The sequence below is a fragment of the Delphinapterus leucas genome, chromosome 16 (genome assembly GCF_059928025.1).
Source record: "Delphinapterus leucas isolate spDelLeu-1000000601 "Yukka" chromosome 16, BTC_Dleu_Yukka2, whole genome shotgun sequence".
NCBI classification, from domain to species: Eukaryota; Metazoa; Chordata; class Mammalia; order Artiodactyla; family Monodontidae; genus Delphinapterus; species Delphinapterus leucas.
In genome coordinates, this window is record NC_143144.1 from 68229175 (window position 1) to 68243107 (window position 13933).

Sequence of the window (13933 nt, forward strand, 5' to 3'; positions counted from 1 at the left end):
CAGTTTGTGAGCAATTATAATGTGAAATGAAAAGGTACGTTGTGGCCCAGAAGCCTGGGCAGCTCTGTGCTTCAGGCATCACCTACCCTAAGGTAGAACACAATGCCTTTTGCCAAGAACACACATGGATCAGCTCCGTGCTTTTCACAGAATTGGCACACAACAAATATTTGTGGATTGATTTGGTGGGCAAAAATTCTTGGCGCTTGGATACTTTTCCATTTTTCAGCTTATTCTTTTAAAATGTTTAGAACAGGTGGCCAGTGTTCAAAACAGCTGGCAGGAATGTTGGTGATAGAGGCTGTCATCTGTATTTTCCAAAGTGGTTTCTGAGTAACACTGATTCTGTTACTTAGGTTCTGTGTTTAAGTCAGTTGGGGAAACACTACTGAGCTTCCTACTCTGGTCCCTCAAGATTCTCAAGGCACATCAGCTTATTAAAGATACTGAGAAGATTTGGGGCAACAAAACAAAACAAAAAACTGAAAACCAGTTTTAACTTTGTTTAAACAATTTATTTTCAAGTCAATTTAATTATGGAACAATCTCTCCCCTGTTTAAAAAAATGATATCCATTAAAGTTCCACAAAATTCAGGTTCTTTGGAAAACATCCTGGAAACTACTAACAGAAGCCAATTTCTGAATTTTACTAGTGAAAAAACAGAGGTCCTGAGAGGGGCTGAAGTTCTTTCCGGTAGCTAGTGAGGGGAGCTAGGACTAGAACCTCATTTCCTGACTGCCTGGTCCAAACTGGTCAATCACATCCAACTAGAGGGGCATTCCCTAAGGTGGGTCCTGGGATGCCAGGCATCATGGGTGGTCTTTGAGATAATAGGTAAAAAGAATGTGAACATTTTACTTTATAATAGGTCCTTTTGGGGGTAATTTGCTTAAAGATAGCGGTTGTTTTAGATGCTTTTAAAAATGGGTAATTTTATCCCACTCTTGTTATCTCATCGTTCTTGGGGTGCCTGCCCATTGCAGCCTGTGTGTGCCATAGGTTATGTGTTAAATGAGTAAATGAAAGAATCTAGCAGGAGTCAGAAAGGGAAAACGGGGAGAAAGAACGGGATGGATAAAAAAGGAGCCAGAAGTCAGTGATCAGTGGAGGATAGTGGCGCTCTGACAGAGAAGGGAAAGGAGACAGTTGTAGGTGATGGAAAAAACCAACAAAACAAAATTGAATTTGGCCAGGAAGCTTTGCTTTTAAAAAGTGACTCATGAAGCTAATTCAGAACCTGGCCATGCCAGGAGGCACCTGGCCAGGAGATGAGGATAAGCATCAACTGCTGAGAACCTTTGTGAACCTGGATCAAGTTGTATTTATTGCACTGGTACAATAAATGTGCAAGACATCTTCTTAAGCACTACAACAATAACAGATGAGTAAGACACAGGTCTTGCTGTCAACAAGGTGACAGTCTAATGGGGGAGAAGAGACATGGACTCAGATAAAATGTCAGGTAGAATGTGATCAGCGCCTCTAGAGGTGCAACAAGCCAATACTGTGAGGAATCAGGAGACTGGCAGATCATATCAAGTAAGAGGCTTAAGGAGGACTGTGTGGGAGACCCATGAGGCATGGATCGGACTGCATCAAGCAGAGCTAAGAGGAGAGGCGTTTCAAAGTGGTGGGGAAGCATTTGGAACAGTGAGTGGTCCAAGTGGGTTGCAGTCACGGGGTGTGTGTGAACTGGGAGGGGTGTGTGTAGACTGGGAGGGGTGTGGAGAGGTATGGCTAGAAAGTCTTCAAGTCACACCATGGGGCTTTTTTTTTTCTTTTTGTGGTATGCGGGCCTCTCACTGTTGTGGCCTCTCCCGTTGTGGAGCACAGGCTCCGGACGCGCAGGCTCAGCGCCCATGGCTCACGGGCCCAGCCGCTCCGCGGCATGTGGGATCTTCCCGGACCAGGTCACGAACCCGTGGTCCCTGCATCGGCAGGCGGACTCTCAACTACTGCGCCACCAGGGAAGCCCATCCATGGGGCTTTGAATGCCTGGCTGAGGTGATGCTCCAAGCAGGCAATGGGAAGCTAGCAACAGATTTTTGTTGTGTGTGTGTGTATGTGTGTTGCGTGTGTGTAGGGAAATAATAGCATTAGAGATGATTCCCAGGCAGGATGACTGGCAGAAAGGGGTAAGCCAGGGGAAGGAACTCACTTTGGTTCCAGAAAGACTAATTGACCATTCAGGTGTTGCACATCAGACAATCAGAAAATCTGGCCAGAGATACTGGCTAAGTCCTCTCCTGAGACGACAGAGAGAATAGGGAAACTAGGGAGAATGTGAGGAAAAGACTAGCCAAAGAGAACGCAGCCAGGAGGAAAAGGTGCAGAGAACAGCCACGGGAGGCCAAAGGTTCAATGAAGAAATTATAGCCATGGCCGAAAACCTCAACCTTGGAGCCGGGAATGTTTTTTTTTAACACCTTTATTGGAGTATAATTGCTTAACAATGTTGTGCTAGTTTCACCTGCGCAACAAAATGAATCAGCCATATGCATACATATATCACCATATCTCCTCCCTCTTGCGTCTCCCTCCCACCCTCCCTATCCCACCCTCCCTATCCCACCCCCCCAGGTGGTCACAAAGCACGGAGCTGATCTCCCTGTGCAATGCGGCTGCTTCCCACTAGCTAGCTATTTTACATTTGGTAGTGTATATTTGCCCATGCCACTCTCTCACTTCGTTCCAGCTTACCCTTCCCTCTCCCCGTGTTCTCAAGTCCATTCTCTACATCTGCGTCTTTATTCCTGTCCTGCCCCTAGGTTCTTCAGAACCATTTTTTTTTTTTTTTTTTAGATTCCATATACGTGTGTGAGTTTGAACCCCAGCGACCCGATTAGGCATACTTAGAAACGGGACTTCAAAGAGTTTTTGAGTCTGTTTCCTCATCTATGAAATGGGAGTGATTTCAACCTCAAAGGGCCGAGCACATTCGCAAATCTTCTTAGCATGGGGTTTGCACACAGTAGGAGCTAAGGAGAGAGCAGGGGCCAGCGGGAGAAGGAAATGTAGGGGTTAAGGGTATCCCCTTGAGGAGTGTCGGGAAATTGAGGCAGGGCCCCTCAGGAAGCCCAAAGCCTTTGCTTCCGCCGAGTTTCTGACCGGCCTGTGAGGAGAATGGGTGAGCGGCTTCAGCCTATTCCGCAGCCCGATTCTCCCACACTTCCATCCCGCCGCACCTCCCAGCCTCCCCCCACTCCTGCTTTCCTCCCCGCTCTTGCTCCCGCTCCAGCCAGGCCCCGGAGCCCGACGCGCATGCGCCCTCCCGCGCCCTTGCCCAGCTTTCCACGTTTCACTTCCCTCCCATTCCCTCCGCAACTCCCGCTCTACCGCCACGATTGGCCAGAAGAGCTCTTCACCTCGGCCAATAAACGCTGACCTGTCGCCTCCGTGTTACTGGGTAGAACAAAACAAAAACAGAGCGAAACTGGCCCGAGACGCTTCGAGGCGGCTGCCAGGGGTTGAGGTGCTGTGTCGGGGCCGGCGGACCAGGGACGTGGACGAGCGGCGGCGGCCTGAGGGGTCAGTAGCGGCGGCGCGGCTCACGCGCTTGGGACGACTGCGACCTCTCCCGCAGCCCCTGCCTCTTCTCGGAGGCAGCCGCTCGTTGGGAGGGGGAGGGGGCGTGGAGGCCGCGGCCAGGTCTGGTCCGAGCCGGCGGGGAGGGGTCCGCTGCCTCCTTGGAGCTCGGCAGGCCCAGCCGCGCCCTCCCCAACGCCCCGGGCTGAGGAGGCCTGGGCCCAGAGCGTGGCGGCGCGGGCCCGCCGCCTCCCGGACCCCTTCCGGGCTTAGAGGGGCGCGCGGGGCGCTCGCCGGCGAGGGGCTCCTCGTCCTCCAGAAGGCCGAGTTTTCATTTTCCTTTGGGGGTGGGCGTCTGGAGGCGAGTTTCTGGCCTGACTGAAATCCTGTGAGGAAGGTTTGCGCCTTCCCCGCCCCCTGGCCTCGAGGCCCCCGGCCCGTCTTCCCAGACCCGGCCCTCCGGCCGCCCCGGTCCAGCATCCCCCGGGGGTCGGCCTTGAATGGGTGCTGCGAGAGTCCCGGCCTGCGCGGCGGGAGTGGCTTCTGGGAGGCGGACACGTGCCCGCTGACCGGGCCCTGCACGTACTTCGCAGAGCCCCCCCCACCCCCCACCCCGGTCGGGTAAAGGGTCGCTTGTTTAGTTTAAATGAAATTTCCAGGAGAAAACAAAGGCAGGAAGGGAGCCCCCTTCTGTGAAACGCTTGCTGTATAGGCTGCATTTGTCAGTTTGGTGCTGCAGTGTGCAAGGGGAGGGTGTTTGTTTTTCCAAGAGCTTCAAAACTGCAGACGTCAAAATCGCCTGTCTCCCTACGCCCTAGTGAGAACTGACCGCGTAGCTAGCAACTGTGTGATATCTACAGATGATTAAAATGATTAAAAATGCACCTTCCTCTGGGGGAAAAAAAAGTCACCGCCTGTGTTTTTGTTGCATTTTCACTGTTAAATTTTAGAATTTTGGCATTCTTGCTAATGTAAGGCTTTTTAGGAACCACCATTCACTTTTTTTTAAAAAAAGGACCACTGCAGATGTGTTGTAAATTATTGGTATTTATGCCCTTAACTTTACTTTATTCCAGGTTTATTAAACTCCTTAATATCTCAGCAAGCGTCTTTGAGTTATATTTTGATTGGTTTTTCTGTTGTAGTAATGAGAAAGGAAACATGGTTGCTAGGAGTGCAAAAATAAATGATATTATTTTTCTTTCCTGCTTATTTTTGCATCATTGTGGTCGAATGCTTTTAGCTCATTTTGTTTTAAATGGCTAGTTAGCTGTGATTGTAGCCCTGGAATGAATACAAGTGGTAGTTAATATATGGCCTAAATTTGACTCCAAAAAAATGTCGAAGTGGTTTATGAGGTATATTTCAGGAAATAGATTTTTGGGGGGAGGTGAGGTGGGAAAGCCAGACTCTTTTAGTAAATGTCTTGGCAATTGAATACTTCTGATTGTATGTTTCTGTGAAACACATTGGAGAAATGAAAACAATGTTTAATTTCAGCCTTTTGTCTAACTTACAGTTTTGTTTTCTTACTGAAAATTAATTTTATGGTTTAGTATGAAGGATGTGGAGTTCAGATTTTTTGCTTTACATTTAAGTTTGGGGCAGAAATTTTAAGGATTGTTAAGTAACTGGAAACCGTCATTACTTTGAAGAGAGTAAAAACAGGGAGCACATCTTTATCTTTCTGTAAACTCTTTTAAAACACCTGTGTTGCTATCAAGTGTGCCTGAGTTCTTGAATGTGTTATCATTGCCAAAAGACCCAGACAGGACTTTTTCTTGTTGTTATAATTATTTAATAAAAACAAACCTGGTAAGTTATTCGTAGTCAATTACCTGATAGTTTTCTTTGCCTGTCGTTTGTGTAATAGTTTAGGTATTATTTTTAGTGTTTGAAAAGCAGTATTTAAAAATTTGTTATAACAGTAGGGGTCTGTGTTTTAGTAAGCTTCTCTCTGTTAACCCTAGAAAAGAGTCTTCCTGTGGGATATTAAAGTCTTGCGTTGAACTTGTGCAAACAGTAGTGGATTTAGAATGTCTGGGTTCTAATCCTGGTTCTTCCAGTGAGCAGCTATCTCTCTTTGGAGAGATTAGTGATCTACCTTCTCTGAATCTGTTTAGTTGTATGCAAAGTGGAGTTCCTACCTCAAGATTGTTCTGAGAGGTACATGAAATAATGCATGTAAAATTCTTTTTGAATTATAAAGGGCTTTTAAAACATTAGTTATAATCATTTCTTTATTAGCTAGGTTCTGCACAAAGTATTCTCTTGAAGATTATATTTGTATCAAGAATGAAAATGATTTTTTAAAATGTAACTCCAGTTTAAAAATCTCACACACGTATCATGTGACATTTTCACTTTCCTATAGCATGTAATTCATATACTGAAATGAAACAGATAAGGCATTTTCAGTCCTGGAGGATACTAAATGTTTATGTTTGCAAACTATTTTTGTATATATATCTTTTTTTTTATTTTTAACATCTTTATTGGGGTATAATTGCTTTACAATGGTGTGTCAGTTTCTGCTTTATAACTAAGTGAATCAGTTATACATATACATATGTTCCCATATCTCTTCTCTCTTGCGTCTCCCTCCCTCCCACCCTCCCTATCCCACCCCTCCAGGCGGTCACAAACCACCGAGCTGATCTCCCTGTGATATGCAACTGCTTCCCACTAAGCTATCTACCTTACGTTTGGTAGTGTATATATGTCCATTATCTCTATGTACTTATTTCTGAGGTTCATTTTTTTTCCCCTAAATCTGAAGTTGGTAGGAGAAAGGAGAAGTTTTCTGGAGAAAAGGGCTGTAAAACTTGTAAGATGTTAGAATGGTATATATTGAGGAATTTAAAAGTCAGTTTTCCCTTTGAGTTTCAGGAGGCATCATATCGTCTTTCTAAAATGACAACTAACAGTAGGTTATGTTATATAAAAACTAAATGCTTTTTTGTAATTAGTTTATTAGTCATTCTTATTAATTTGTGCACTTTATATCTTAAAAAAAGGTCACACTGTTGGGGAAATGATTATAAATGGCTGGAAGGACTTACATCTAACCTATGTTACCTAAACAGATAAATTCTTAAACAGTTAAATACTTAAGTACTCTAAACCACTATTTAAAAAATATTTCCAGAGAGATTCTGAAATCGCATTTGGTTAAATCTTCTGGTCATAGTTTTTATGAAAATATATTTTGATAGTGTTTTTTTTTTTACAAATAACAGTTGATTTTTATCACTAATTGTCTAAATAAAAGGTAACTGATTTCATCAACCAGAACCTTCCAGCATTAATAATTTTTAAGCCATTTTGAAACCAAGGTCTAAAATATAGAGATGCTAATATCATTGTACTTATTCCTTTCTTAAATAGGTAAGATTTAAAAAAAAAAAAAAAGAATGGTTTTTTCAGATTATAAAAGTAATTCTCTCATTATAGAAAATGCTGATTTAAAAAATTTCTCCCAAAGGGAGCCCTCTTGCACTGTTGGTGGGAATGTAAATTGATACAGCCATTTTGGAGAACAGTATGGAGGTTCCTTAAAAAACTAAAAATAGAACTACCATAGGACCCAGCAATCCCACTACTGAGCATATACCCTGAGAAAACCATAATTCAAAAAGAGTCATGTACCACAATGTTCACTGCAGCTCTATTTACAACAGTCAGGACATGGAAGCAACCTAAGTGTCCATTGACAGATGAATGGATAAAGAAGATGTGGCATATATATATGGTGGAATATTACTCAGCCATAAAAAGAAACAAAATTGAGTTATTTGTAGCGAGGTGGATGCACCTAGAATCTGTCATACAGAGTGAAGTAAGTCAGAAAGAGAAAAACAAATACCGTATGCTGACACATATATATGGAATCTAAAAAAAAAAAAAAGGTTCTGAAGAACCTAGGGGCAGGACAGGAATAAAGACGCAGACATAGAGAATGGACTTGAGGACACACGGGGAGGGGGAAGGGTAAGTTGGGACAAAGTGAGAGAGTGTCATGAACATATATACACTACTAAATGTAAAACAGATAGCTAGTGGGAAGCAGCTGCATAGCACAGGGAGATGAGCTTGGTGCTTTGTGACCACCTAGAGGGGTGGGATAAGGGAGGGTGGGAGGGAGATGCAGGAGGGAGGACATATGGAGATATATGTATAGCTGATTCACTTTGTTATAAAGCAGAAACTGACACACGATTGTAAAACAATTATACTCCAATAAAGATGTTAAAAAATTTCTCCTGATCTCAGTCTTAGGACAGTAATTACAGATGCCTACGTGATGAAATGGCAGATTTATCTGCCTTCAGATATGTTTTAGTGTGAAAAATAAGTCAATCATGTCTTTTTTTTTAACCAAAACCGTGTTGTTTGCATGTTAGAGTACTAGTTCTTAGAGTTCATTGGTAACGAACTAATCAATATCTATGTATAGCAGATTAATTATGAGGCCTGGTATTCCTAAAAAATTTGGAATGTGTATATATTCCTTTAACTTGAAATAAGCATGTATAGCAAACATATCTTTTTCTTTTTAACATCTTTATTGGAGTATAATTGCTTTACAATGGTGTGTTAGTTTCTGCTTTATAACAAAGTGAATCAGCTATACATATACATATATCCCCATATCTCCTTCCTCTTGCGTCTCCCTCCCACCCTCCCTATCCCACCCCTCTAGGTGGTCACAAAGCACCGAGCTGATCTCCCTGTGCTATGCGGCTGCTTCCCACTAGCTATCTGTTTTACATTTGGTAGTGTGTATATGTCCATGCCACTCTCTCACTTCGTTCCAGCTTACCCTTCCGCCTCCCCGTGTCCTCAAGTCCATTCTCTACATCTTTGCCTTTATTCCTGTCCAGCTCCTAGGTTCGTCAGAACCTTTTTTTTTTTTTTAGATTCCATATATATGTGTTAGCATATGGTATTTGTCTTTCTCTTTCTGACTTCTCTCTGTGTGACAGACTCTAGGTCCATCCACCTCAGTACGAATAACTCAGTTTTGTTTCTTTCTATGGCTGAGTAATATTTCATTGTATATATGTGCCACATCTTCTTTATCCATTCATCTGTCAGTGGACACTTAGGTTGCTTCCATGTCCTGGCTATTGTAAGTAGAGCTGCAATGAACACTGTGGTATATGACTCTTTTTGAATTATGGTTTTCTCAGGGTATATGCCCAGTAGTGGGATTGCTGGGTCGTATGGTAACAAACACATCTTTTAATTCCAAGTTAAAGGGGTGCTTTGGCACATTCAGAAATACAGGCTTTTTTTTTTTTTTTTGACACAGATAAACTTATCAAGAAGATTGAAACCAAATGTTAATTAGGGAAAGCTCTTTGAAAGTAAAGTGAACACTTTAAAAAAATGGAATTATGTGGTGATTTTTTTTTTAACAGTCTGAGTAAGTAAATTAAATTTATGTTAATTATATTGGTTTGGAAGACGTTGAAGCTTTTTTTTTTCCTTTTTTCTCATTTTATTTTATTTTATTTTTAACATCTTTATTGGGGTATAATTGCTTTACAATGGTGTGTCAGTTTCTGCTTTATAACAAAGTGAATCAGTTATACATATGTTCCCATATCTCTTCCCTCTTGCATCTCCCTCCCTCCCACCATCCCTATCCCACCCCTCCAGGTGGTCACAAAGCACCGAGCTGATATCCCTGTGCTATGCAGCTGCTTCCCACTAGCTATCTACCTTACGTTTGGTAGTGTATATATGTCCATGCCTCTCTCTCGCTTTGTCATAGCTCACCCTTCCCCCTCCCCATATCCTGAAGTCAGTTCTCCAGTAGGTCTGTGTCTTTATTCCTGTCTTACCCCTAGGTTCTTCATGACATTTTTTTTCTTAAATTCCATATATATGTGTTAGCGTATGGTATTTGTCTTTCTCTTTCTGACTTACTTCACTCTGTATGACAGAGTCTAGGTCTATCCACCTCATTACAAACAGCTCAATTTCGTTTCTTTTTATGGCTGAATAATATTCCATTGTATATATGTGCCACATCTTCTTTATCCATTCATCTGTCGATGGACACTTAGGTTGCTTCCATGTCCTGGCTATTGTAAATAGAGCTGCAATGAACACTGTGGTATATGACTCTTTTTGAATTATGGTTTTCTCAGGGTATATGCCCAGTAGTGGGATTGCTGGGTTGTATGGTAGCAAACACATCTTTTAATTCCAAGTTAAAGGGCTGCTTTGGCACATTCAGCAATACAGGCTTTTTTTTTTTTTTTGACACAGATAAACTTATCAAGAAGATTGAAACCAAATGTTAATTAGGGGAAGCTCTTTGAAAGTAGAGTGAATGCTTTAAAAAAAATGGAATTATGTGGTGATTTTTTTTTTTAACAGTCTGAGTAAGTAAATTGAATTTACGTTAATTATATTGGTTTGGAAGATGTTGAAGCTTTTTTTTTTTCTTTTTAAAGAAATACATCCCAGAGGAAGAGTTCCATTTGGTAATTTAATCAGTGCAAGTGAAATTAAGGAACGATGGATGTAGAAAACGAGCAGATACTGAATGTAAACCCTACAGGTAAATAATATCTTGAAGGAACCTTGACTGTATTGTGAGCAAGTTTCAGGCCATACCAAATTTTATGAAAACTTCTTTACTTTAAAAACCATCTTACTCATGCTATAAGAAAACAGGTCATATTTTAAAAATCAAGTTTGTGATTCTTATTTTTATGAAATTCATCACATGTTGTATTTTTCTGCCTGTCCTTTCACATTTCATACGTTTATTCTCCACTGTTCATAATAAACTATATGGTGTAGAAGAGGAGAAGAACAGTGAACCTGCTCATTACTGTTCTCACATGAGCTAGTTAGTGGTCTTTATAATATAAACTATTGGTATCTTTGATATCTTTCCTAACTAATAATCTGTATATTACAAATTAACTGTGTATTTTCCCTGATTTTCCATAATGCTTTAGTAGTACATTATTATCATAAAAACGGTTTTGTGGAATATGTCCAAAAGCTAAATAACTTCAGATCACTGAAGATGTATATATAGTTTTCAGAATAATCTTTGTAGAGAGTTAATTAGGATTTTGAAATAGTCTCAAGAGTGAGAACTTTTCATGTTGGTACACTTTAGATAATTCTTTGCTTGATGATTAATATTGAAAAAATCTCTGTAAATATGTTTAACGTATTTCATTTTTTAATACTACAGCTTCATTTTTTCAGTGACTTTAATTCACTGTTGTGTCCAGTTACATAGTTTTCTTTGATCTGAATGCATACTTTGAAGTTGAAACTTCTTTGCTATTTTGTATTTACGAACCTGATTTAAAGTGTACTAGAAAATTATAGTTGAAAAAATTACAATAATTAATGATTATTTTGGTGCTGCTTTATATACAATAGCTGTATGAGTACTTGTTTTTTAGGATTACAAATTGGTATCATGTCCCTGCTTCATTGAGGTGAGAATGGTAATAATAAAATGTAAGAATATATTTCACAGATAGGTAATTGTTTCTTCTCTGCACTGTCTGGTATAGCCAGTAGTCACATATGGCTGTTGAGCACTTGAAATGTGACTTACCTGAATTGGGATGTATTGTAGGTACAAAATACATACCAGATTTCAAGAGACTTGGTATGAAAGAAAGAGATGAAATCCTCAGTAATTTTTTCTATTGGTTACATGTTGAGTTGATATAATGGATCTATTAGATTAAATAAAATATATTAAAATAAATTTTACTTGTTTCTTTTTAGTTTTTAATATGAATACTGAGAAATTTAAAATTACGTATTTGGCTTGCATTATATTTCTATTAGATGGCACAGCTCTAAGTTTTATACTTTTTGTTTTCTAACTATAACAAGTCCTTGTTTTAATCTTGTTCTTGATGCCTCTGCTGAGTACTTCCTTAAATACTTCAGTACTTCGATGAGCCTAAGGCAGACCTTCTTTGCAGTAAATGCTTCCTGTAACAAATAGTCCAAGTCAGACAGACTAGTGTACTAATTCCAACTTCTACTTTTACCATCTCTGTTACTTGGGGAAAGTGGGTTATTTGCTTTGACCTTCAGTTCTTCATGTATAAAGCTGGGATTATAAATACCCTCTTTATAGGTTTATTGTTAGGATTAAGTGAGATACCGTGCATGTGTGTCATGCCCATAGCACATATTATGTATGTCACAAATGAAAATGAGCTAATATTGTTAATTATAGTTATGTAACTCAGTGGACCAGTAATTGAAAATGTGATCATCTGGTACTGTGGTGCAATATAAGTTGGGTCGGTTATTGAGATATCAGAGAATTCAGAAAGAGGGAATTAGTACACAGTAGAAAAGAAGTCACCAGATTCTGTACTCAGGGTTTTTATCTTTTAAATTTTGGTCTTCTTAAAGTCAGATCAGTGGTGGTTATGGAACCCCAAAACTTAGGTGAGTATGAATAGCAAAATATAAAAGAGCAATTGATACAAACATGGGTTAAAAATTATAAGACCTAATATATAAAATATACCTAGATGTGTCTGCTGTTGTAGATACATAAATGTGTATTTGAAAGGATATTAAAATAGTTGAAGAGAAGAAACTCAAGTGTAGGAAATATGATTGCTTGAATACTTTAGTACTCTGAGGGACATTTTAAAGCATTCTAAGAGAGGCCTTTATCTTCTGGATTAGTTGTGGCAGCTTACCTTAACTGTAGAATAATGAAAGCAATATGTTAGAGGTAGATGTTTAATGTTTTCTTCAGTCATCCACTCTTACATGAAATGCCATTTGATTTGTCTGATCTCTGGTCTTTCCTTCCCTTTCCTCTTCTTCTTTTCTCTCTTTGTATTCATTCCCTTGTTGCCTGTTTCTTTAGCTGTTACCACTCTGCTGTACTCTAGCTTTGTATTTTCTATAGTTATAGTCGTCTAAGTTTCAAATGTGGGTTTGAATCCTGGCCACAGTCCTTTTTAGATATATAACTTTTCTATGAAACATCTTCTCTCTGAAAAATGAGGATAAACAGCTTCATTATAGAGCTTTGTGAGGATTATAGACCATGTATGTAAAGTGCTTGGAACCTGATACAGTAGGTAACAGTACTGATGGTAATGATAGAAGAAGTAATACGACTATTATGACTACTGCTACTGCTGTTACTACTAGTCATAGTAGTTTAGTTATGATGATGTCTCAAACTGACCCTCCTAACACTGGCTTCCTTTCCTAGTCTAAAAATTTTTTAAACACTGTTTTATTCTTTATTCTCTTTGAAAGCCCTTTATTTTTTCTTTGAAAGTGTCACTTTCTTATTTACCCCAAAGTTATTAACCTTGCCCTTTCCAGTTAGTTTGTGACTGAATACTGCAACATTTTCTTAGCTGGTTTCTCATTTTATAATTTCTCTTTTTTTCTAATATATCCTGTATTCCTCTGACAAACTAATTCCCCCATCATCTACCTACGGTATCAAATCTCAGCTCTGACCATTTGAATGTGGGAGTGGTCAGCAGCTATTCTAGTGATTGGGGCAAGATCATGAAGGACCTAACATTGCAATGTAATGAGTTTACACTTCATTTCGACCCAATAGGAATACCTAGGGTTTTCAGTGGGAGAAATCAGTCTCCATGCAGTCTGGAGAATGGTTTGAAGACTGAAGGCAGCAGACTACTTATGAGACTGCCAAAGTAATTTGGCTCTACTTAATATTTTGTTTTTTGATTACCACAGGGTTTGTTACTAACTTTCATACTTTTTGTCAAGAATTGTAAAGATTTTAACACATCTGTGCTTCTTTTTATAGGTTGATTTAAAAAATTTTTAGTTTCTACATATTACTTTAAAAAAAACATGTTAAAACCCATGCATATAGACTTGACACATCCTAATTATTAGGAATATTTAAAAACATTTGAGGGATTCAGCTCTGAGTTGAGTGAGCCATAATGAACAAAACTTGGGCCCAGGGATAACTAATTCAGTAGCTTTCTGACTTAAAAAGTTTTTGGAGTAATGCCCAGTGTCTCCATGTCATTTGATCTCCATTGACATTGGAGTTGATGGTATAAAGGATACTCTGCTAGGTGCTGAGGATACAAAAACTACAGTATAGGCATGGTTCCTCTTTTGAGGCTTATGACTTATTTGGAAAAGCAATGACATATAAAAAGAAATAAAGTGATTTCCATGATGTGGTAAATGAGCAGTGTATGAGTGTTATTGTGGCTAGAATTGTTAGGAAAGTTTTCATGGAGGAAGTAAGACTCCAGCTGTATATCCTCAAGGATTTTGGTAACTGAAAAGAGCAGTGAGGATGACATTCTAAATGGAGGACCTCTGGGAACTCCTAATGTTGCTGTCTTTCAGGGGATAATGTACAAATCTTACAC

The 13933-nt window shown here is 39.8% G+C and overlaps 1 protein-coding gene across 3 annotated transcripts in view; it reads left to right on the forward strand.

Moving 5' to 3' along the window:
- Nucleotides 1-3388: 3388 nt before the first annotated feature.
- The window catches only part of PDCD4 (programmed cell death 4), a 29903-nt gene continuing 19358 nt past the window's right edge, over nt 3389-13933 (forward strand). For 2 of the 3 annotated variants that reach the window (XM_022568796.3, XM_089898168.1), the window contains exons 1-2: nt 3389-3530; nt 9995-10101. In XM_022568796.3, the coding sequence (XP_022424504.1) occupies nt 10059-10101 (43 nt within the window). In that variant the 5' untranslated portion in view covers nt 3389-3530; nt 9995-10058. The remainder of the gene's footprint in view (nt 3531-9994; nt 10102-13933) is intronic. The other variant, XM_022568795.3, reaches the window with a different exon arrangement.